The sequence below is a fragment of the Leptonychotes weddellii genome, chromosome 9 (assembly GCF_054177405.1).
Source record: "Leptonychotes weddellii isolate Sample4059 chromosome 9, ASM5417740v2, whole genome shotgun sequence".
NCBI classification, from domain to species: domain Eukaryota; kingdom Metazoa; phylum Chordata; class Mammalia; order Carnivora; family Phocidae; genus Leptonychotes; species Leptonychotes weddellii.
The window spans coordinates 55,170,774-55,197,024 of record NC_138377.1 but is presented as its reverse complement, the minus strand read 5'-3'; the positions used below and the strand labels follow the sequence as shown (position 1 = coordinate 55,197,024).

The following is a 26,251-nucleotide window of genomic DNA, read 5'->3' as shown; positions in this document are numbered from 1 at the left end:
GTCCTTGCTATGGTCAATTCACTTTCCAGATGAAAGCTCCAAAACGCCACAAGCCGAGTTTCACCTGGTATGTACACAGCGCTCCGACGTGGGGCTGGCGCAAGCGCACACCGAAGGCCTCCCCCTGCTTTTCCCACCCCAACCAGGGGTGGGGCCTCGGAGCTCTCTCGGCGCCTGAACGGACGCTAGAGTCGTGAGTTCGGTGCGCAAGAGCGGATGAAGCCGGCCGGCGCCCCGGAAGTAGTCGTTGCAACTTCCGGGGGGATTTGTACGCCTGGTGCGGGAGCTACGAGGTTCAGAGACCGTGCTTGAAGTATTGGGGGCGGCAACATGTCCCGTGGTTCCAGCGCTGGTTTTGACCGCCACATTACCATTTTTTCACCCGAGGGCCGGCTCTACCAAGTAGGTGAGTGAACCGAGTCTGCCTTTGGTCCACTCGAATTGCTCTGTCATGGTATGGCCTGGAGCAGCCAAACGCGGCCGGAGTGTAGTCCGCGGTTGAGGCATGGCCGGAGCTGGGACGGGAGAAAGGCCGAGGCAGGGTCCAATCCCATGGAATTCCCACTCCTGCGTGGAGGCAGGGATCGGGAGCCCGATGGCTGAAGGCCTCGGGCTCTTCGGGGTGAGCGGCCGCACCACCTGGACACAATGAAGAGTTAAGGAAGGTAGCCTGACTCTCGCTTCCTGACGCCTCTTCACGTGTTATATTTTGGCCTGGGTGGGCCCAACGTTTGTACTTTTCTAAAGGATAATTGGCTCCTTAACCTTGCCATTGAAACGCTCCTCTCCGTTTTCCTTTGTTTGCAACATGCACTTATCGTAGTTAATTCCACACGGGCATTTAGAACCTTTTATGTGCCAGACGCTGTGCTGCTCCTAGGGGATGCAAAGATGTCAGACACTCTCCTGTACTGACGCTCACAGCTGAAAGGGAGTGACAGATACGTAAACAAACGAATAAAAAGAAAAATAAAAAGGGCCAAATTAAAAGTATCTACAGGGTTCAGGACATCTTTGGAAAACTGCAGATTGAGTGAGTGGTTGTCAATTCTAGAGAAACTAGCATCCCCTTTTCCCACATCTGAATGTTTCTAAATAGTTTAAAAGCTGGTTCTGAATTGTAGGTGAGGTACTGTGAACTAGCTGTTTCCTGAAAAACAGCTTTAGTGGAAATAAACCCTAAACTAGTTATCATTCATTCAATATAACAGTATATTTTGTTGGATTGAAGCGCTGTCAGCGTTTAGGTTATAATTATAACCCGGATCCTTAACCTCTTGCCATAGAGAATTTAGCATCTGGAGAATCTGATTTATATCTGGCCCCGTGATCCTTTGATTTTTGAGTGAGTTTAGCACCTCAGTGCTTTGGGGAGGACAGTAATATCATCTGTGCTTGGAAATCATAAGGAGAGAGTTGGCATATAAATGAGGTTCTCTTCACCTGTAAACTTCAGAATTAGATTTAAAGATAACTTGGAATGAAACTTACCCTGTATATGGCTACATACTGTGTATAATGTAGCAAGAAACAAGGGTAATTCAGTAACCCTTTTAACTCATCCCCAGTTGAAAAATAGGATCAAACAAGAGAGATGATAACTGTATCCTCAAGAAAGTTTCATTTTTAGTTTTTTTCCTGAGTTTTAAAGAATTTTTCTGTGTTGGGTCACTGCTTTGAATGTTCTGTTTTGTGGTTTTTAAATATGTGAAACAGGAAAAGTCAGATCTACACTTTGCTTTTCTATACCATATTGTGAAATCCAGCCATAAAGCATAGTTTTTAATGCTTCCCAGATTTGGTGAGTAGAAAGGCTGGAAAGAGTGTCAGTTAAATAATTTTTTAAAATTTGGAATAAAACGTGGTCCAAAACAAGCTTAATATATAGAGAGGATGATTTTTCAGGTCTGCCTTGTTGAATAACACATTGTCTCTGCTATCAGGGCACTAATTAGGCATTGCTAGGAAAAGGAAAGTGAAAGAATAGTTAGTATGAGCAAGCAGTATAGTGATGAAGCGTTGAGGCCCTGGAGCCATACCTGGATTAAGATCCCTGCATGCTCCATACTAGCCAATTTGGGCAAGTGATATATAACGTTAGCCTTAGTTTCTGTTCGTAAAGTTGGGTTAATAATTCCTTCTTGTGTGGTTGTTTTGAGGACTAAATAAGATATATGTAGAGTACTTAGCACAGTATTAAGTGATCAGTAAATGTTATTAGGTGCCTCTTTGATTATTTGGCTCTTGTTTTGTTTTGGTGTATTAGATTAGTAGCTTTGTAGACATGGAGTATTTCCTTTTTTATGGTCCATCCATGCTTGGTTCTCTTGTGAAATAATTGTACATTATGATAATACTGTAAATGCTGTTTGAGTTTATAAACTTTAGAATCCACCAAAGACAAAGCATATAAGAATTACAAGTGCAAATTGTTAACCTTGATAATGGGAAAATAATATAGCAAAAATGGGGAAATAACAGGGAAGGAAAGATTAATGGGAAGGTGAGTGTATGCTCCTCATCTTCCATAGTTGGTACTCAAAAGATAAATGTAATCTAAAATTGATAAATCAAAAAATAAAGGTATAAATTTAAAGTTACAATGCTAACCATAATTATAAACAAACTGTTGACAGTGTTTGCTCCCAGGGAGTAAGAGAAAGATTTTTTATTGTCATTTGTGCATTTGTACTCTTTAGTAACTATGGAAAAATTTCTTTTAATGAATGTATTCGGAGTGTGTGTGTGTGTGAACTGTAGAGCTATACACAGAGGCCCTAGCTTTGAAATCTAACTAAGGCCCAGGTGGGACAAAGTAAACCTGATTAATGGGCGCCTGGGTGGCTCAGTTGGTTAAGCAACTGCCTTCGGCTCAGGTCATGATCCTGGAGTCCTGGGATCGAGTCCTGCATCGGGCTCCCTGCTCGGCAGGGAGTCTGCTTTGCCCTCTGACCCTATCCCCCCTCATGTGTTCTCTCTCATTCTCTCTCTCTCAAAATAAATAAATAAAATCTTTAAAAAAAAAAAAAAGTAAACCTGATTACTTTCAGGCTTTTCTCTTCTGCTTGCTGATCCTTTGCTGGATAGATCTGGCAAGGGAGGGGAGAGGAGTGGCACTTGAATTTGCCTGCTAGGTGGATATGAGCATTGCCTCGTTGCATCTAAGGGAGCATATTGATAAGGAACAGGAAAGAAATGGACTAGTAGAAATAGACTGGAGAGGACAGTTTTCTAATCTAGAAATACCAATCTGGCATTGGTATTGAAGCCAGGATTCCTGGGTTCAAGTCCTGCTCCAAACCAACTATGAGAACTTTTCTTCATGAAAATAATAGGGCTTACAGGGCTCTAAGGATTTAATGACTTAATGGATGCAATGTACATAGAACAGTATCTGTCACATAGTTAAGTGCTCAGTGGCTGATAATGGACTGAGAAGTACTTACTGTTTGCATCTTTTGCTATAAAAAAAAAATACTCGTTTTAAAGTAGTATTTCTGAACCCAGACTTCTCATGCCCTCTTTGAGTTAGATTTGAAATGAAATATGTGTCTGTACATAAATACATATGTATTATAACTACACAAAAAAGTAATGAGATCAAGCACTGCTATGTTTTCTTTTTTTTTTTTTTAAAGATTTTTTTTTTTTTTTTTATTTGACAGAGAGAGAATGAGAGAGAGAGAGCACATGAGAGGGGGGAGGGTCAAAGGGAGAAGCAGACTCCCTGCCAAGCAGGGAGCCCAATGCGGGACTCGATCCAGGGACTCCAGGATCATGACCTGAGCCGAAGGCAGTCGCTTAACCGACTGAGCCACCCAGGCGCCTGCACTGCTATGTTTTCAAACCTCATATTCTTCCCCCCATCCCCATGCCAGTGCCAGAATTTCTAATGACCCCACCTGCTTAAAGATCAGGGTGTTTTTGTTTTGTTTTTTAAGATTTTATTTATTTGAGAGAGAGCACATGAGCAGGGGGCAGGGCAGAGACGGAGAATCTCAAGCAGACTCTGCGCTGAGCACAGGGCCTGTTGTGGGGCTCGATCTCACAACCCTGAGATCATGACCTGAGCCAAAACCCAGAGTCGGACACTTAACCAACTGAGCCACCCAGGTGCCCCAAGATCATGGTATTAAAGAGGGTAATATTAGGTGGCACTATGAAATGAGATGCACTTTCCATTTAGGTTACAAGGTTAGGAGAAGACCAAAGAATGAACAGCTTCCAAAAATCTTAATAACAAAAAGTTTCTAACACGCAGCTTTGAAATTAAATAGAGACATATTCTGTAGAATACCTGCCTTGCCCCAGTAGAACAACCGGTTCTTTTTAATAACTAAACTTCATAGAATGTATAGATCTCTCAATTCATTTTTATTTTTCCAGCCTAAGTTTATGTGGGGGAAAAAAACATTATCTTAAAACTTAGTACAGCATTTCAAACAAAATTATGGGCGGGAAAAATCTTGAGTTACAGTCTTGTAATTGGCAGAACCTCAGAAACACCTATAGAGGCCTTGCAAAGCCAGTGTCCATAAGGGGATGTGCATCTCTGTTGTTGCTAACGTCACACTGAGGAGGTCATACTATGAGCCATTGTCTGGCATTGTGCTTGTCCTCAACACTTTTGTCTCAGTATCTTTTATATTGAGCCCCCATTTTTTCCTAGTATTATACAAATGACTCCCAGAAAAGTTGGGAAAGTGTTGGGGAAAAGTATAAGGAAAGAAACAAAGTGAATAAGAGATTACTGGGAAAGAGAAGTCTCTATACAAAACAGTGATTTATTTACCATTTTGTTTGTGGTCATGGAGGCAATGTACATTCAAACCTAATGACTTATTGTTAGGTTGAACCATATGAAACTGCTGATGTTTGACTTTTTTTTTTTTAACCTATGAAAGTGGCTGTCTCATGGTTCAGCCTAATACTTACAAATAGGTATTTTACTATGTATTTAAGTTACAATTTAAGAAATTGGAGGCTTGGGATTGAGTGTAATTCATTATAACTTATTCCATTTAAAATGGGAAATGGGCTATCAGTTATCATTGTCTTGCATAATTTTGGACATTCAAGAACAGATTATGGAGATTAACGTAATAGTGTTTGTTAGTTTGTAAGTTTCTGAAATTTTATCCAAAAACCCCAAAACCCCAGTCTTTAGTGATGGAAGTAGTGTTTAATATTTCCAACATTTTAATTCTGGCTTTAAAAAACAAATACACCTTTTAAATGCTCCCCTTATGCTGTAAACTATCATATTTTTACCCTACCAGTGTTTCTTTAGAGGATACTCTCATTATTATGTTATCTCGAGATTCTTTATTCCAGCAGCTTCCATTTTTCTGGAAATTATTACAAAATATTTTATGGTGGTAATGTTATGGGGATTTGTTTATACAAAATTTTATTGAAAAATACAGTGCAGCATGGTGAATGCTAAAATAACAGTACAAGAAGGTTACTATGGAAAGTGACACCTGGGGCGCCTGGCTGGCTCAGGGGAGCGTGTGGCTCTTGATCTTGAGGATATGGGTTTGAGCCCCATGTTGGGTATAGAGATTACTCAAAAAAAAAAAAAAAGGAAGAAGGAAAGAAAGAAAAAAAAAAGTGACACAGCCAAGAAAGATTCGACAGAGAAGGTGAATTGATTAGATAAAGAAATTTGGGGGGAACCAGTGCATAGGTCAGTCAGGATAGCCAGAGCATAAGGAGTGACAACTGGAAGAGCAGATTATAGCAAGTTTTGAAGAGATCTGGGTGCCATGGTAGGGTTTGGACTTTGCTACTTGAGTTTTGGACATAGCTGGAAGAAAAATGACAAGATTATTAAGTAAGGTAGCAGGAGACTCCGTTGAGTAGAATTAGAGTAGAAAGGGACTGATGACAGGAAGACCAATTAGGAGAGACTTGTTCCATAATCCATGTAAGCCCTAATGAGTGAACTAAGGTACTGAGAAAGGGTGGAGAAGAGGAGACTCTTGAGTTTTATTTTTAAAATTTTGATTATGGAAAATTCCAAACAAAAGTACATAGAATAGTATGATGACCCTTATATACCCATCACCCAGCTTCATCAGTTGTGAACATTTTGTCAGTCTTGTTTTCTCTTTATTCCCTTTCGCTTGCCCCCTCTCTGTTAGAGTATTTTAAAGCAAATCCTAGATACGAATGAACATTTCTCTGTTGAGAGAGAAGAGGAAGTCAAGGATGGTACGCAGGTTTGTAGCTCGAGTGGTTAGTAAAACTGTTGAGATAAAGACTGTAAAGAAGCAGGTATACAGAGAAGAATAATTTTCAGAAATGCCTGTCAGAGAAATAGTCATTTGCAAGTGTGGGTTCAGAGCTAAAGATGACACAGTTAGTAGTGATCATATAGGATAAAATCATCCCGGGATAGGGAGAAATGATAGAATCCCGGGGAATACCAGTATTTAAGGACCTGGCTGAGGAGGTAAAAGCAGTGAAGGAGACTGAGAAGGGAAGTTCAGAGAAGTAGGAGATGAAAAGGTATTCTTAACTAAGAACTTTAAATTAAAAATCAGTTCCTCAGTTGCATTAGCCACATTTCAAGTGCTCGTTAGCTACATATGGCTGATGACTATTTTATTTGACAACACTAATCTATATAGAGAGGGAGGTAGAGGACTTCTTTTTTTTTTTTTTTAAAGATTTTATTTATTTATTTGAGAGAGAGAGAATGAGAGAGAGCACATGAGAGGGGGAGGGTCCGAGGGAGAAGCAGACTCCCTGCCAAGCAGGGAGCCCGATGCGGGACTCGATCCATGGACTCCAGGATCATGGCCTGAGCCAAAGGCAGTCGCTTAACCAACTGAGCCACCCAGGCGCCCGGTAGAGGACTTCTTTAATGAATCCTGGCAAATTCACAGTTGTATTCTCTAGTGAGAAGCATTTTTTATATGTAAAATATTTTTTATTTTGTGGGACAAAATTTTATTTATGTGGTGATGGGAGTAGCTCTATCTTTTATGACTTTTATCTAATGCATTATTTTTTTAAATCTTTTTGCATTATTTAAGCAGATCAGATAAGTAGTGTAAGTGAATGAAAGAGGCTGGGTGAGATATGACAAGGAGTGGTGGAAACTGTGAAAAACTGCAAAACATGTGTCAGCCCTAGGTGATGTTCACTATGTAAGGATGAGGGTTGGGGCGCCTGGGTGGAACAGTAGGTTGAGTGTCTGACTTGGTTTTGGCTCAGGTCTTCATGATCTCAGGGTCATGAGATGAGCACTAATCAGGGAGTCTGCTTCTCTCTCCCCTCTCTCTCCCTCTGCCCCTTCCTCCCAGCTTGCGCATACTTGCACGCATGTGCACTTTCTCTCTCTCAAATAAATAAATCTTAAAAAAAAAAAAATGAGGGTCAAGTGTTACCCCAGCTTTTTTTCCTGAGAAAAACTAAGTTCTGATTTTATTTTCTCTGACTTTTAAAACCTTCCTAGAAAACCCTGCATTTTAAACCAACTTGAGTAAGCTGGATTGGGCCCATGGCCAACCTTCGATTTAGTATATATTGGTTGCAAATGTAATTTTAAATTTCCTTGGTTCCTACTTTATTTCACTGTCCAATCTGGATGTGGAGGGGCAAAATACACACTTCTAAATGCTAAAACTAGCGGTGAAATAAATGCTATAGAAATTCAGAGAAGGGGTTGAAGGATTCCATCGGTGATAATCAGAAAGTATCCGTGGGAGCTGGAAGAGGCTTGGGGAGGAAGGGCAAGCGCTGGCTAAGCGGAGATAAGAGTGAAAGGGCACTTGAGGCAGGACATGAAGAAGCAAAGATATGGGAAAGATCGGGTTTGTAAATGAAAAATATAACGTAAGAGGAGAGTTGGTAAATGTTGCAAACTAATATCCCTCTACAGCCATAGATGGATTATTTCTTAGGCCAAAATCATGTTCTGAGCAATTGGGTAATAACAGCAGGCATTTGGAAATGTGGTGCTGAAATTAGGCAAGGTCAAGGATAGTGACCCAGATAAAAGAATCATCTGTATATAAATGACTATTCTTAATATTGCCTTATTTCTGTAATGTCTATAATGATAGCCCCTTTCTTATTCCCAGTACGAGCAATTTGTATTCTCTTATTTATTTATTTTTTGTATTCTCTTATTTTCTTGATTAGTCTGGCTGGGGGGTTTATTAGTTTCCTGTGGCTGTCGTAACAAATTACCAGATTTGGTGGCTTAAAAAAGAAATTTATTTTCTCAACAGTTCTGGGGACCAGGAGTCTAAAATCAGTTTCCCTGGACCAAAATCAAGATGTTAGGCAGGACCTTAGGAGAATACATTCCTTGCCTCTTCCACTTCTGGAGGCTACCAGCATTCCTTGGGTTGGGACTGCATCGCTCTACTCATCAAGACCAGCATCTTCCAATCTCTGCTCCCTCTTCACAGCACCTTCTCTGTGTAAAATCTCCCTCTCCATTTCTTGTATAAGGATACATATGATTGCACTTGGGGCCCAATGGGATAATCTCCCCATTTCAAGTTTGTTGTTTTTGTTCAAAGAATCAATTTTTTACTTTCCTGACTTCCTTTTTTGTTTATTTTACTGATTTCTGATCTTTGTTGTTGCCTTTTTTCAGATCTGGGTTTATTTTACCTTTCACTAAACTTCTTAAAGTAGAAACTTCGATCCTTGATTTTATACCTTTTCTAATATAAACAAGGCTAGCATATTAGTTTTCTATGATGCATAAAAATTACTACAAACAGCAGCTAAAAATAACACACACTTATTAACTCCAACAATTTCTGTGGGTCAGGAGTAGCCTGCCTAGAATATCACAAGACTGTAATCATAGTGTTGTCCAGGTTGTGTTCCTATGTGGAGGCTCAACTGGAGAAGACTCTGCTTTCAAGCTCACTGAGGATTTTGGCAGAATTCCTTTCCTTTCAGTATAGAACTGAGGGCCCCAGCTGCTTGCTGGCTGTTCACTGGAAGATACCCATGGTTCCTTGCCATACAGCCACTTAGCAAGCCAGTAAGAGGAATCTCTAGAGTTAGTCTGCTAGCAAGACAGAGTCTTTATATATAAATGTAGTTTTATTGATAAATGAGGCACATACAGGTACAGTTAAGGACTGAAATTAGACTCATTTCACAGGTAAATCAATTTGTAAGTTCACTTAATATCTATAAATGCCATAATTGTTACCTCTGATAATACTTTATTTTTTTTAAGATTTTTTATTTATTTATTTGACAGAGACACAGCGAGAGAGGGAACACAAGCAGGGGGAATGGGAGAGGGAGAAGTAGGCTTCCCGTTGAGCAGGGAGGCCGATGCAGGGCTCGATCTCAGGACCCTGGGATCATGACCTGAGCTGAAGGCAGACGCTTAACGACTGAGCCACCCAGGCGCCCCTACCTCTGATATTTTAGATCCAACACTATCTGCCTACATTTCACTTATATTTATGAAGGAATTGGAATTAGTTTGGGTTTGCTCAAAAGCATTAAACTGTATTAGCTAAACATTTTTATTTTTAAATTTTTGCATATTTCTCATATTTGGGGCAGACATTTACCTTTGTAAGACAAAACAATGTGTTAGAAAAAGATGGTAGGAGAAATTTTATCATGCTATGGAAGATAACCTACGGCTTTTATTTTTAAAGCAGTCTTCTATAATGTAATCAGGATAATGACATCCCATCACCTTTGCCATATTCACTTTGCCAGAAGCAAGTTACAGGTTCTGTCCACACTGAAGATGAGGGGATTACACAAAGGTGTGAACACCAGGAGGCAGGGATTGTAGAGAGTAGGCCACTTTAGGGTCTGTCCACCATAGCCATGAAATTCCTTCTTTCAGCTGCATCCTACAAATTCTGATATATTATTACCAGTCAGTTCAAAATACTTCTAAATGTCTCTTACGATTATTTCTTTGATTCATGGATTACTTAGAAAGGTGTTTTAAAATTTTCAAATATTTAGGGATTTCGGTACTTTAAAATTCATTGAGACTTGTTTTATGGCCTCTAATATATGCTCCATCTTAGTAAAGGTACCATGTGCATTTGTATTATACCATGTGCATGTATATTCTTCAGTTGTCGTCAGTAGTAGTCTACAGATAGTAGTGAGGTCGAGGTGCTTGATTGTGTGGTCCATATAGTGTTTGTCTATTTTGTGTGTGTCTATCTATGTCTATTTCACTTGTGTGGTGGTGGTGGTAAAATGTTTAACTGGATGGGTTTGGCCATTTCTCTTTTTAATTTTGTCCAATTTCCTTTTATGTATTTTGAAGTACTCTTACAAGGTGCATATACATTTGTGATTGTTGTATCTTCCTTATGAATTGATTTTTCTACTTTTGAAATGTACTTGTTTATCTCTGATATATTGCCTTGAAGTCTCTACTTTGTCTGATGTTAATATAGTCCCTTCAACTTCCTGATGCTTACTGTTTATATGGTACTCTTTTTTCCATCCATTTATTAAACTGTGTCTGTGATAGATACCATGTTTGAGTCTTGCCTTTTTATCCATTCTGACAGTTTCTGCTTTTATTTTTATTTTTTTTTAAAGATTTTATTTATTTATTTGACAGAGAGAGAGCGACAGCAGGAACACAAGCAGGGGGAGTGGGAGAGGGAGAAACAGGCTTCCCGCTGAGCAGGGAGCCCAATGTGGGGCTTGATCCCAGGACTCTGGGATCACGACCCAAGCCGAAGGCAGGGGCTTAACGACTGAGCCACCCAGGCGCCCCCAGTTTCTGCTTTTAATTGGAGTCTTTTGTCCATTAATATTTAATGAAGTTGTTGACTTGGATTCTGCTCTATTCCTCCAAAGAATGTTGATTTGTTCTAGCAGGCAGTTAATTTGGATGGCAACTCAAATCTCATTTTCTTTTATCCTTAGCTAAGCTGCCTGGAGTCTGTCTTGTGCATGTGTGGTTATGGAATCACACAGAGATTTGGATAACATATATAGGTTGGGACTCTCCCTCTCTGGCTCTCTCCTTTCTTTCCCTTATTTTCCTGCAGCTGTAGTTACCCCCAAACTGTTCTCTAGTTCTTCATGCCAAAGAGACTGAATTTTCTATGGGTGTTTAGCCCTGACCAGGGCCGGCACTCGGTCTGTAAGCCATGAAGACGGGAAACTCACTTCATGCCATTTCCTTCTTCCAAGCATTGTCTCCCCCTCCAGAATCTGCCCACCTTTGGCCACTTTCTGGTGCCTTCAGGTAGTTGTTTTGTTTAGAGTTTACAGTTTTTAGCTGTGGAGTTTTGATCTAGTAGAAGCTTTTTGGCCATATGAGAAACAGAACTGAGAAGCATTTTGAAACATTGTATTTTAGAAGTTATTTGTGGTGTAATGGGGTGGTAAAAATAAGCAATTGTAATCAAATTAAATCTAAGCTAAATTTGAGGATTTCCCTTATGGTAGAGTCCTTTTACTCTACTTTTCTGTCTTCAAAATATAGCCATTTTGAAATATTTGATAAGGGGTTTTTATTATAGCTCCTATTAAAGGAAATTCTTTGGCATAGATAGTATCTTTTTTCAGCTGGTCCTCATTACCAGTTGGCTTTTGAAGAGATGATGAGGCCAGGCTTCAGACCCAGTGCCCGCAGTAATACTTGACAGAATTTTTAAAACATTTATTATGTCAAAATATAATGATTGGAGTTACGAGTATTTTTTTCTTTTACATTATCTTCTATATTCCCCATATTTTCTACAGTGAGCATGTATTTCTGCTGCTGTTTTTATAATTACAAAATATATGTTTAAATTAGATTTAAATATTATAGAAATACATAGCATAGAAAGGAGTAGTCTCATCTGTAATTCTGCCTTCCAGAGGCAGTCACTATCAGCTATACTGCATGATGCCAAAGTAGTTTGTTTGCATTCTACCACTTTGATTCATCTGTTTTAACCTAGGGAATGGTCTGACAGCAGCTGGAAGTTCACAAGCTGAAGTTTGTCAGAGACAAACTCAAGGATCCTTGTTTTAGGTATCATGAAGATTGGAAAAACCATGATCCAGAAAATTTCAACTTGGTAGGGAGAAAAAAAACAATGCAGGATAATCTAACAGCAATTAAAATTGCATAGAGTCAAACTAGTTACTGGCCAAAATTAACAGAACTAGTAAATCTGGAGAAAATTTAGAGCAACTGGAATTTGACCCAGGAAAACCAGATTTGGTAGAAATAATGGCCAAAAACAGACTTTTAAAATGCTAAGATGTAATTGATAAAGATTTGATATGATAAATTAAGTCTTTATTGGAAATTTGGTACTTGATCCTGATGAAAATTATTACAGTAAACTAAAATGGAAAGAAATGGAGTTGGTTTAACTATGATTTATTATTATCATTATTATTATTATTATTATTTTGACTTTGCATGTCTTGGACAACATTCCGTGTTAGTTCATATAGCTCTAGCTCATTCTTTTTAATGACTGCTTTTATGCCATTGCATGAATCTAATAATTTATTCCACCTTCTCAAAACACTGTTTTCCAGAATATGCTTTTAAGGCTATTAACCAGGGTGGCCTTACATCGGTAGCTGTCAGAGGGAAAGACTGTGCAGTAATTGTCACACAGAAGAAAGTACCTGTAAGTAATACTGCCCAGATAGCCAATTGTTACAGAATATAATGCAAGGATTTTTTATGAGTTTGTGCAAAGGCATATGAATACCTCTATACATTCACATTATTCTTGCTTTGCCTCTATTTTCCTGTTTCATTCAACTAGTATTTACTGAGTAGCTATGGACGGTTTAACTGAGTAGACAGAGTTAATATATGGAGCTTTGTGGTATGATTATAAGTACAGTGGGAATTCTAGGTCTTTTGTCTTCAGGGACCTTGAAACAGGCTTTGGTGAGCTATAGTTCTTTCCCACAGGAAACCTGTCATCTAAATAAGGAAGACAGAGTCTCCTCCCTGCCTTTTTTAAAAACTGGTTTTATCTATAAAATGAACAGAAAACATATATTACATAGTTTATTGCTACAATTTTATAGTATTTTTTTATCACTGCACAGAGACCTCTGGTTTTTAAAAAGTTATCTTGATTTATTTTGTTCATTAGGACAAATTATTGGATTCCAGCACAGTGACTCACTTATTCAAGATAACTGAAAACATTGGCTGTGTGATGACAGGAATGACAGGTAATTGGCTCGATGTCTACTTAGATTTGTTATTTTCTTCAAATTATTTTTGAGTTTTGTATTAATTTTTAAAAGGCTCCATTTAGTGCCTCATTGGCAAATAATAGGAGTAGATTTGCAGTCTTCCAAGGCTAATATCAGTATATTCAGAGTACTACGAGGTTTTTGAAATTATAATAGAATTAGATCTCTGTTGCTACTGCTTTCAGGGAAACTGGGCTGAAGCCCCTCTCATGGACATTGATTTCATATATAGTTAATAGTTAAAGGAGATGCAAGTATATTTCAAACCTGGTAATAATGACACTGTTAGAAGTAAATGAGAATTATAAAAATTACTTTGGGTTTCTATTTTCTAAAATCAAGGGAAAATTCAAGCCTACAGAAAAGATCAAGAGAAACATTATTCTCTCTCCTTAAAACTTGTTCTTTTGGGAATTATTAGCTACCTGCAGGAACTATTTTGACAGCTGATGAAGGGCTCAGCATGAAAGTCCAGTGCTGTGTGTGGAACTCCATCTTTTAAAAATGTTTTCCTTTTTTGTCATGTACTTGTTGCTGAGTCATTGACTATTCATTAGTGATAGAAAAAGCCATAGTGGACCACTTCTGCTTTTGTTAAGTCATAGTGGAGATTTTATATATGTGTGTGTGTGTATTTTTATATATGGAAAATTGAAAATTGTCTGATTTTGAGGTTCACTCTTTCCTCTAAAGTAATAAACTTGGGTTTTTTATGCTCTAAGCTGACAGCAGATCCCAGGTACAGAGGGCACGCTATGAGGCAGCTAATTGGAAATACAAGTATGGCTATGAGATTCCTGTGGACATGCTGTGCAAAAGAATTGCTGATATTTCTCAGGTCTACACACAGAATGCGGAAATGAGGCCTCTTGGTTGTTGTAAGTATGCTAAGAAGACTCCCAAAGAATTGATGAATTACATGGTTTTTTTTAGAGAATATGAATAAAGTTATTGCAATAACACTTGGGTTCTGAACATGTGGTTTTTGGAAATTATATAAGATGAGGAACTCTTTATAATAAATCAGCAATGAAGAGTAGGTTTCACAGTAGTATTTTAGGCATTATCTTTTAAGCTTTAGATGCTATTAGACTTTCTACCAAAATATTTCTTTTAAGGGTGTCTGATTTGAAAGATCCGAGTCACTGTCATATTGGGCTATTGTTGTTCTGGGGGTTTTACTGCAATTCCAGATTACGCTTTCAATGGAAATGCCTATATTAGACATCTTAACAGTGTAGATCTTTTTTTTTTTTTTTTGACCACCCTAAAGAATCAGGCTCACACACATATTCCTGTGATTCATATTTTTAGAATACATTACCTTTAAAAAAAATAAGTAAAATTCTCTTGGGAGAGAGATGAGATTTACTGATTTTAGATTTAATGTAGTACAGTAGCCTAAAAAAATCAGCACATTTGTTTCTGTGTTGTGTCATTTATGAGAATTATCATTGTAATGATTTTTCTTCAATATCTGACCCTATTTTTGGACTCTCATATAAGAATGCTCCCTCAGTTTCTTCAGTGATACTCTTCCTCACTCTCATCCTCTTTTGCTTTTCTTTTAAATGTTTTTGCTCACCAGGTTTTCTCTGTGGTCATTCTCTCCCTCTTGGTTCTGTCTGGGTGAGATCACCCAGAGATCACCCTTGAGTTCATGCTTTCATTTACTACCTGTATACAGCCAATCACTGCCACATTAGCATTAGCCCAGTCCCTTCCTCCATGTCCCGCAGATACTTTAGACTTGAAATCATTGCTATTTTCCTACTTTCATCCTCAATTTCTCTTTGCTGTGCTCACTCTACCTTCCCTGGTCATCTGGTTAGTCATTGAGCCTTACCAGAATATCTGTTCCTTCTTCATCATCTCTTACCTTTGCCGCCTAATTTATTTGTCTCTCCTCTCCCTTCTCACTCTTTCCTCGTCTCTCTTCCATGTTGCTACGTAATTATCATTTTTAAATCAAATTTTGGTTGTTGCTCCCTAGAAAAACTGATTCCTCGTTGGATATAGTGTAAATTCGAAACTCCTTAATACGATGTGCAAGACCCCTGATAGTTTATTCCCAGGCAGCCTCTTGCACGTCCTGCTTTCCTTTCTCACCTGACGTGCCAGTAGTATATGGGTCTTTTGTCATGGTCTGGGTGTGCTGTTACCTTACATGTCTGCCTTTGTACGTGTTGTTCCTTGTGCCTTGATTGCCTTTCATGTCCTTATCACCTATGAAACCCTGTTCATCTCGCAAGACCCAAAGTAGAGAAGTGTTTGTTCCCCTAGAGCAGTAAGTGGGTACCTCTTTTGTGTTGCCATGTACTTTGTGTATATCAAGTATAACATGTAAAGAAAATTACAGGGTGACATAACCTTTGAATAAAACAGTTACCTGATCACTGTCATAGTGTTTATCAATTAAATAAGGTTGAAAATTCCTCATTAGTAGACTCTATAAGACATCTATAAAAGTGAATAAAGTAATTGGTTAATACTGAATCTTAAAAGAGAGGACACTCCAAGCATAGCTTGGAGATATTGCAGGTTCAGTACAGACCCCTGCGATAAAGCTAATATCACAATATAGTGAGTCAGATGAATTTTTTGGTTTCCCAGTGCATATAAAAATTATGTTTACGGTATAATCTATTAAGTACACAATAGCATTATATCTAAAAAGATAATGTACCATACCTTAATTTTTAAAATACTTTATTGCTAAAGATGCTAATATCTAAGCTTTCAGCAAGTCATAATCACTGACCATAGATCACCATAACACGTATAATAATAATGAAAAAGTTTGAAATATTCCAGGAATTACCAAAATGTGACACAGACACAAAGTGAGCAAATCCTATTGAAAAAATAGACTTGCTCAACACAGGGTGGTTACAAACCTTTGTTAAAAAAAAAAAAAGGTATCCGCGAAGCGCAACACACTATAAAACGAGGCAGGCCTTTATATAAAAGAGGTTCAGATCTAGAAATAGAAGAAAGCAGGAGTTAAGCCATTCCTTAAATACTTTATTACCTGCTTTGCTGAGTAGAAAGAAGTTTGGGGGCGGTATTTATTTTAATTATATGTCATTATAACAATATGATTAGATTTTTAATAACAAAGTTATATGTACAGAATTTAGAATTTGGTTTCTCTTGACTACTGGGGAGTGTATACCAGCAGTATCAAAGTTGGGCAGTGTGAAGATAAGGAAGTAGCCTCTGTATTTCACTTAGTGCCAGTATTCCCAAGGTGTATTCCATACACTTTTAGTTCCCTGGAACCCAAAATTCTTAAGAAGCTTAAGCTCTTAAATTAAAAAAAAAAAAAAGAAAAGTCTTCCATGGTCAAATAAATTAAAGAACTACTGAAGTTCTAAGTAAGTCAACCTACGTAGAATATTTAACATACTATTATATATTATTTTCTCTAAAAGAAAGTATATGAAAAATATGCTTCCCAAATTTATTTGGTAATATTTCAAGGGATCAAAGAAACATGTTTTGGGTAGTAGCAAGGATTAGAAAATTGTAAATTACACTTGTGATAGTTCAGATTTTAAAAACATCTGCGATAAACCTTTGGTGAAATGGAAGTTTCTTGGTTACCTAATTTATCTATAGTAATAACCTGTATTTCATCAGTTTTTTAAAGCAAAATACCTATCCTAAAATAGATGGCCAGAATAATGATCAACAACAGCTTTATGACAATACTAAGAGAGAAGAAATTGTGTTGTACAAAAGTATAAGCTATTTAATGAGGGTCTTTCTTTTTAGGTATGATTTTAATTGGTATAGATGAAGAACAAGGCCCTCAGGTGTACAAGTGTGATCCTGCAGGTTACTACTGTGGGTTTAAAGCCACTGCAGCAGGAGTTAAACAAACGGAGTCAACCAGCTTCCTTGAAAAAAAAGTGAAGAAGAAATTTGATTGGACATTTGAACAGACAGTGGAAGTAAGTTAGCCAAAAGGAGCTGACTTTTTTTTTTAATGCTATTAGAATAGTGAAAATCATTGTATAATTGACAATTTATAAAGGCTATTCCTGGGTTTATCACATGAGCCAGGTTTGTCAGCTTCATAGAATTGGTGTCATTCAGCCGACATGGGAACAATGAGGACTGCTTTTATTGACTTAATTCCCTATCTCATTTCATAATGTATTTGAGACGGCTTCCAACAAAACACGTATAAAATGGGAAGATGAAACTAAAAATAAGAATCAAAACTAGGGCATAAGACCTGCATGGTTGTGACTCAAATTAGGCTTAACCTTCCTAGTAGCAAAAGTGAAAAAATTTAGTGATGTTACTCTTATGGCCCTAAAGGAAAAACAGCCACATACCAGATTCTCAGGGAAACAAACATCTGGGTAAAAGAATATATGCTCATAGGATAACTTGGCAGAGAAAATCTATCTGGGATGCAAAAGTAGAGCTCACTTAATGCAGGGATCTTAAGGGGATTATTCATTACGATTGGGACATTTTCAATAGACACAACAAGCTAAAATTCTTATACAAATATTTAGTAACCTTAGACTAAGGAAGCCTCTTATTTACTGCCAAGAGGTTAAAAACAAAAATTTTAGTGGATTTTGGAAAGGAGGAGCTGAGATGCAGCCATTCTAAAGACTAACAACATGATTCTAATAAATGACAAAAGAAAAATGCTATCTGATACTTTTATGTTTGGTTGGCAGTATTATCTCATTTATACTAACAGGAGATACAAAGCTAGTTCTCATCTGGGAGGTACTGTGCCCTGTTTAAATGTTTCTAAAAGGTCTTTTTTACTTGCAGTTCATAATTACATAAGTAATTAATCACATCAGATACAAAGCCACTTAAATACATTCTTAAATTTTTTACTGTAAATTTTCCGTGAAGGAAGACTGTATCGTTCATGTTTATCCTCTCCCCCTTCTCACCCCAAGTGCTTAGCATAGTCCCCAGCATGTAGTCGTCATCACGCAAACAGACTATTGTGTGTAAATCATCCTGTTTTGTTTGATGGACCCCTTTCATTTATCTTGAATTCATATAAGCAAGTTCTTCTCATTGGCAGGCAACATATTAGAATTAAGCAATATGCCAGTAACATGTGGCTATAGAAATGTATCACTGAAACATGAAGCAAAAATGAATAGCTTGTGGTTAACTCATGTTTTGAATAAGCTTGGAATGAGAAAATCTTGGAATCTCTGGAAAATACAATTTTAATCTTGGTACTTTTTTCAGACTGCAATTACATGCCTATCTACTGTTCTATCAATTGATTTCAAACCTTCAGAAATAGAAGTTGGAGTAGTTACAGTTGAAAATCCTAAATTCAGGTGAGTTATATTTTCGGCCAAGTGCTTAGAGAAGTTTGCCAAGAGGTAAATTACAGCCTAGAAAGGTAGAGGTGTATGGGTCCGTTTATCCTACAACTTGGGGGGAAAGCATTTTTTTGACCTAGATTTACAGTTTTTTCCTTCAGTATTTGAGAGATCTGTTTTAAAATTTATTGGAAGTCCCTTTAAGACAGACATAACTGCTTTTCTCATTTCAGAGTGGTTTTATATCTGTATCAGAGGCAACATAAAATAACCTTCTCTATGTTAGGACTAAAGTAAGCATAAGTGTTTTCCTTTTTTTAGCCTAAGGCCAATAGAAATTCATCTCCCAGAGTAGTAGTAGTACTTAGTTTTTTGAGGTGGAGCTTTGATTATTTAGTGGTTAGTTAAGTGGAGCTTTGAAGAGCAGTATGAAATACTGATCTACATTAGACCCTATCTGGAGATCTTGGGAAACCCCAAATTTTGAATACAGCTAATTGAATTACAGATGCTGGATGCTTGTCTGTTCTTACTAAGTGACTAACTCCCGAAAATCAACCTTATAGCTTCCATGAGTCAAATCTGTACTGGGTGCTTAACATATACCATCTCACTTAATTCTCCCAGAACCCTGCAAGGTGGTTTACTTACCAGGAACCTGGATGTGCTTATGAAAAATATTTCAGTTAAATCCATAGATGCAAGGAAGTGCTGGAAGGCATGTTAGCTATTATTTGTATCTACTCTTAGGTCACAGTTACACGGACACTTGGTCATGGTTAGGGGTGGGGAAAAAGGTGGTAAACTAAGCTTAACTGGCTTGAAGAGTTTTTTGTTACTATGCTTTTTTTCCCTCCCCTAATTTACTCTTTTTGTTGCCTGCAGGTAAGTGATTTAAACATGAACGATATAAGAAAAATTCATAGAATTAAAAAAATTGTGAATCCTCTTTTTTTTTTTTCCTGTAGAAAATAGTTGTATGTTTTGTTTTGTTTTAGCAGTACTGTTCTAGCAGGAGCAATTTATGAATCTGCTTAAAGGACCTGCAGGTTCTTTTTTCTTTTCTATTCTGAGACCCTCTGATAGCTTTTAACATTTTTATTTCCATCTATTAGTTAAATAGGTAAGAAACCAAAGAACCTGTATCTTCAGAAAGTTCTGAAGAACTTTATAAATTTGATGGTAGGAAGTATGCTTAAATAATAACTACAATATATAACATAAGCATCAACAACTACTATATAAATTACTTATATTGCCCCAGTCTGCACTAAAAAATGTCACTTTGACGAATTTCACTGTTTAGAAGTCCAGCAGTAATAGGTCACATTAAAGGTTGCCGAGCATTTGATTTCTTTGGAGGAAATATGTGTTCATCATGAAGTGCCTTGTCTCTCAGCTGACAGAAACTTGAGTTACACGAAGTGTAAAGGCATTTTGACATAGGAGCTAAAATAGAATACATGAATACATTATATATAGTTAGCTTTATATTTAGTTTAATTATTTTCTATTGCAACTAAAAGGTCTTATTTTCAGAAGACCTAATTTTTGATCTGATGTCAAAGAAGTAAATGTTTTTGTATATAGATGAAGTTGATAAAATATTTGGGAATTCTTTCAAAATAATCTGAACGGATGAGTGGTGGGTATACAGATTTTTAAGATAGTAGCTATAAATTATTGATAATTGTTGAAGTTCGGTGTTAGGTACACAGGAATTCATTACTGTCTATTCTTCCATGTGTGTTTGCAATTTTACATAATAAAAAGTTTTCAAAAAGTAAAATGGTTGTGGGTTTTTTCCCCTTGCCTTCTAGGATTCTTTCAGAAGCAGAGATTGATGCTCACCTTGTTGCTCTAGCAGAGAGAGACTAAACATTGTAGTTAGTTTACCAAATCCATGACGCCACTTGCCTGTGTGGTAGCAACAGACCAACATTATGGAGGCCCCTGGATTGAAAAAGGAACCTCTCCCACTCCTGCCCTGCCGCTGAAGTGGTTAGGACTCTGTATAAATAAAAACAGTGCTTTTGGAAAATAATCGCATCTTGTCTTAATTTCCCCTCTAGTTTTAAGTAGTAAGCCTCTTGGTGCATGCAGACTGTTAAATGTTCACCATCCCCACATTGTAGCTTTACTCATTTTGTTGACGGAGATCCAAGTTTCTTTGGCTTCAGGAACTTAATGGGCAGAAGTTTAAACTATAGTTATACGGCCTAACTCATAAATGGCAAACTAAAAACTCTGGTTTCAAAACTTGCTCTGACTGTAAGCTGGCGTGTAAGGCAAGGCCTTTATTTTCAATACTTCATTCATTCGAATGGGATATTTCTGAACCTAGACTCCAAGTGCTCTTGGAAGTTTTAACTATAGTGAAAAGATTGGCATTATTATTATTCAGAGGTTTTGAGATACACATTTAATCTGTACTCCATAAGATCCAGTATTTTTAAGAGCAACATTGCAGTTACCTTTGAGAAACAATAGGGCTTGAAAGTAGAATATGTGTATGCTGCCTTAAAATTATTTAAAGCAGACTTTAAGGAATTGGTCTATAGTAGAGATGCCACTATAAACAACATTAAGGGGAAAAGTATATTCAGAATAATTATTAATGAATAGAATTAGGTTTTTAAAGATTTAGTTATTTTAGAGAATGTGGGGGGGGGAGGTGCAGAGGGACAGAATGTTAAAGCAGAGCACCTCTGAGCACAGAGCCTGATGTGGGCTTGATCTCAAGACCCATGAGATCATGACCTGAGCCAAAACCAAGAGTTAGATGCTTAACTGACTGAGCCACCCAGGCACCCCCTGAATTAAGGCTTTTTTTAATCCCCATAGTGGTTCCCTGGTGACCTGAACCACTAATTGTTATAGATGATCCAAAAATCTTGGAATTTCTAAGGTTGATACATTTCATGTCCTCATCTGTCCTGGGTGAGACCCAGGACACCTCACACAGGTGAATATGGCTGCTGGTCTAATACAAATCCCTGGAGTCAATTGCTCCTGTTTCTATAGCCACCAGACCAACAAAAGGGAAGGCCATGTGAACTTGTGACCACTAAAAGCAGGAAACTTCAACCACATCCTCTTCAGAGCTGAGTCATTAGTTGTAAAGTGTCCTAAAGGGGAAGCAAGGGGCTGCTGGTCGGATTACCCATTGGTATCCACTAGGCTCTGTAAAGGTACTGCCATTTTGAAAGTGGGGTCTGTATAGACTCCAGGCCTACTCCCCTGAATAGATAACTGTACCCTTGGAGCCTTGACCGACTTCACCATTCTGGAGTCCTGGATGAGAGATTAGCAAATAACTTGGTTTTTCTGTAAGAAAATACCTTCTAGTGATAGAAAATTAAAATTACCTCATTTGTTAGAAAAGTAAGTTTCTACATTATGCAAGATCTAGATGAATTAATAGGGGTTTTTAAAAAAGATTTTATTTTTAAGTAATCTCTACACCCAACGTGGGGCTCGAACTCACAACCCCGAAATCAAGAGTCACATGATGTTACTGAGCCAGCCAGGCACCCGAATACAAATGAATATTTGACATTTAAAGGGATATGTTGAGACACTCATGAATGTGAAGCTATTTGGATAGACATCCAGCTTTTCTTGGTACCCATTTTCAATGAAGAAACAGCTCTGAACCATTTAGGCTATAAGGGAACAAACCAGGTACTTGTTTCCTTCCTTAGATCCCAAATCTAAGATTCAGATTTATGCCACAACAAAATTACCACATTAAGAATATTCAGTATCTCCCTTAAAAAATGCTAGAGTTAAATGTGTTCTGACCCTCTACTGCATTTCCAAAATAGAAAATCTTAACAGCTAATATCATGGTGAATTCATGTTAGGCACTTCCACTGAAATCAAATGTGATCCCAGAATGACTGCTTTTTTCCATTTATTTTACTTACATTTCAGAAAATCCAGCTAAAAAAATAAATGATTTATCAGAAAGGAGAATTATAATTTGCTGTTTAGACTGTTAACCTAAAAAGGCAAGAGAATGGCCTAATGAAGTATTAGCCTGTATTGAGGCAGGCCCTATCTTCCATACAATATCCTTTAAACTGTTCTAAGTTTAAAGTTAAAGTGAGTTCAGGCCCCTAATCATGTGCCCACAAATTTAGGAAGCTGTTAAAACTCATTTAGCCTGACCATGACCTTTGCCTGGCACCCTTGAATCCTTTCATATTCTAATTCAGAATTAATATCCAATAAAAGATGACCGGTACTTGGAAAAAAACCAAAAAAACTCATTTAGCCTCAAAATGTGTCCTGAACTATTGTGAGGCCATTTTCACTCTTTGTTTATATTACTTTATCTCTGCAGAAATGTTAATATGTTCAATTATAGGGTGCTACTAGACTCCAGTGGAAGAGTTATGTAATATATTACCATATTACCTTCCTAAAATCCAAAACAGCAAATCCCAAATTGAATGCACTAAGGCTTCTTGATAAAGGATCATAGACCTATACTATCAATAGTCCCCTACTGCAAGTGAAAAAACTGAGCTCAATAAATTAATTTGTCCAGGATCACACAAGCAGTGATGACAGACCCACAACTCTGACCCCAAGACATCTTTTGTCCAGGCATTAGATGAAATCTACAATCACTTTTGTCAAGTTCTCCCCTCCCCACCATCAGGAAAGTAGCTAGATTCAAAATTCTAAAAAATACTACTACTGTATACCAAGAATAACTGCTTCAAAAATAGAATATATCCTCTCTATAAAGTATATGATATATATAATAAAATATATTCAGGTCAACAGAGGGAGTATTCTCCCTCAATATATTTTGTTGTCGCTGCTGCTGGTGTGACTGTAACTTTCTCAGAGATAGTTGTAGTCACATCAGCAACAAAAAAATTGAAGTCCCTAGGAATAATTCTAACTGGAAATACTGAACCTATATGATAGAACTAAAAAACTTGGCTGAGAGACATCCTGCTCCTGAATGGGAGTACTGAGTATTGTAAAGTCAATTCTTTTTCCAAAATAATGTATAGGTTTTAAGTAATTTGAGTCAAAATGCTAGAGGAAAGTTTTTTGAAACTTGCCCAGAAACAGACTTTGGCATATATGAAAATTTAATATATGATAAAATTAGCACCACAAGTTGATGAGAAAACTGGGGGTGTGAGGATGAGGAATGACTGTATTGGGAAAAAACGTTCCTCATCTTACATCAGAATAAAATCCAGGTGGCTTAGATAAATCACACACATACACACACACACACATTTTTAAAGCAAACTACACCCAACATGGAGCATGAATTCATGACCCCAAGATCAAGAGTCACATACTCTATGACTGAACCAGCCAGGTGCCTAGAGATCATTTTTAAAAATCTTTAAAGAGAGAAAAAAAAAAAGGAAAAAGGGGGGCAAAGTTTCGGTTAAAAAGGATCTCCAGATGGTGAAGTACTTTCTAAGCAGAAATAATAGATAAAATCATGAAGGGAAAAAAATCTATATATTTTGCTACATACAAATTTAAAGTTTTACTAACAACAAAACATCCACCATAAACAAAGTTCAAATAGTAAGAAAATATCAACAAGATATAAAAGTGTAGTAACAACACAGGTCATGAAACTGTTCTAGTCAATAGACTTGAAAAAACGGTAAATCTCAATTTTAAAATGCAAATTACAAGATACTATATTTTCTATCAAATTAGTAAAATGTTTACATTAAAACTATAATACATAATATACTTGGTACATTTCAAGTACACAAACATTTTTTGTTGCATGAAGGAATGATGATAGTATATTAAAAGTTGGTTACTCATTCTGCTGATGGAAGGATAAACATTCAGTCTTTCTGGAGAGCAGCTTGGGAATATGCATCAAGAACAACAACAAAAATATTCTATTTGTAAGAACTTATCCGGGGGCGTTTTTTAGAGATGCAGAATTATGTTACAGTTATTTTTATGTACAACAATAAATGACATTGCATCCAATATTGTAGAATATTGTGCAGCCATTAAAATCCCTGTTTTGACGAATGTTTAATGATATGGAAAACATTTACAATGAAATATTATGTAAGAAATAGGACACAAAATATCCAGTGTGATCCCTACAGCAGACACTTCTTGTACCCAAAAAGTGTTATGGCTCCTGCCAACAATATCCCGACCCCTGTTGCTTCTCCCTCTGTCTCAGGGGCTTCTCTGAAGCCTCAGGCCTTCTGCAAAGTCAGGAAAGCCTGCTCAGTCTATGCAGGCCTAACACAGCCTGGAAGTGTGGTGTAAACAATGCCAACTAACGCAGGTTGATAAACGCCCCAGCTTTTTTGTTGTTGTTGTTAATTGCAGGGCCGGAGGGGAGGGACGAGGCCCAGCTCACCTGCAACAGGAGAGCCATGAGCTGCATCTGCTGGTAGCTGTCAAAATGCCTGTAGCCTAGGAGAGATGAGGAGGCCACCCCAGCAGAGAAGAATGAGTAGGAGGAAGAGGAGGATAGCCCTCACGCTGGTGCCACTGGGAGGCAGGCAAGCAGGTAGGGGCAGGGTACCAGAAGGGGATGGGCACTTGGTACAGGTAACCATCCAACACCTCATCCCCTAGGGTAGCCATAAGCGTAGCCCTGTCCCAGCCTCTTGTGGGGCATTTCTGGGATGAGCCATAGAGGCCTCTAGAGTTCTGGAACTCTGCAAAATTTAGTACATGTCTTAATTTCCTGGAAGAGACCCATAGCTTTCATCAGATATTCAAAGAAGGCTAATTCCCAAGAAAGGAGAACCACTGGCAGAAAAAAACAGTAGAAGGAAAACAATAGAATATGAACTGTGGTTATTTCTGGTGGAAATTAATTTGGTTACTTATGGTAGAATTATGAGCACATTTCATTTTTTTCTTTATACTCTTCTGTATTTTTAATAAGGAATATACATGAAGAAGTTAAAGATGGATCTGTTAACTAACGTGTTAACTAATCATACCTCATAAAATATTTTGCTGCCATTAAAAGTGTTTAAAAAATTTTAAACAGCATTGAAAAATGCTTACGACATAATTGAGAAAAAAAAACAGGGTATAAGATTGTTTACAAAGTCTGTGACCTCAACAGTATAAACAATGAATGGAGGAAAAACTCCTGGAATTACTAAGTGTTTATAGGAAGGTTGCAGATATGGATTAACATACAAAAGTCAGTTGCTTTCCTATACACCAGCAATGAACAATTGGAATTTGAAATTAAAAACACAACACAAGGGGTGCCTGGGTGGCTCAGTTGGTTAAGTGTCCAACTCTTGATTTCAGCTCAGGTCTCCATCTCAGGGCTTGAGTTCAAGCCTCTTGTTGGGCTCCACACTGGGCATGGAGCCTCCTTAAGAAACAAAAACAAAAAACAACACCACAACACTACCACTTAAACTAACATCCCCCAAAATGAAATACTTAGACATAAATCTAACAAAATGTGTACTAGATCCATAACTATAAAATCCTGAGGAAAGATTTAAATAAATGGAAAAGGAAGAGTCAATATTGTCAGGATATCAATTCTTCCCAACTTAGAGATTCCACACAATCCCAATAAAAATCCCAGCAAATTAATTTTGTGGATATTGACAAACTAATTCTAAAGCTTATATGGAGAGGCAAAAAGACCCAAAATAGCCAACAATACCAAAGAAGAACAGAGTCAAAGGACTGATACTATCTGACTTCAAGACTTACTGCCT

General features: G+C 37.5%; 1 protein-coding gene across 1 annotated transcript; it reads left to right on the top strand.

Annotated features, from left to right (window-relative positions):
* Positions 1–204: 204 nt before the first annotated feature.
* Positions 205–20,568, top strand: PSMA6 (proteasome 20S subunit alpha 6). The gene is made up of 7 exons (XM_006732218.2): positions 205–406; positions 12,523–12,617; positions 13,098–13,179; positions 13,926–14,081; positions 16,981–17,159; positions 18,445–18,539; positions 20,345–20,568. Exons 1-7 carry the CDS (start codon positions 331–333, stop codon positions 20,400–20,402), a joined length of 741 nt encoding a protein of 246 aa, XP_006732281.1. The 5' UTR covers positions 205–330; the 3' UTR covers positions 20,403–20,568.
* The last annotated feature ends 5,683 nt before the right edge of the window (positions 20,569–26,251 follow it).

Bases quoted from the DNA above. Each gene is read 5' to 3' on its own strand.
- PSMA6 (XM_006732218.2), top strand. From the start codon at position 331: ATGTCCCGTGGTTCCAGCGCTGGTTTTGACCGCCACATTACCATTTTT. The intron at 407-12,522 runs GTGAGTGAACCG...ACTGTTTTCCAG, and splicing joins GGGCCGGCTCTACCAAGTAG to AATATGCTTTTAAGGCTATT. The intron at 13,180-13,925 runs GTAATTGGCTCG...TTATGCTCTAAG, and splicing joins TGTGATGACAGGAATGACAG to CTGACAGCAGATCCCAGGTA.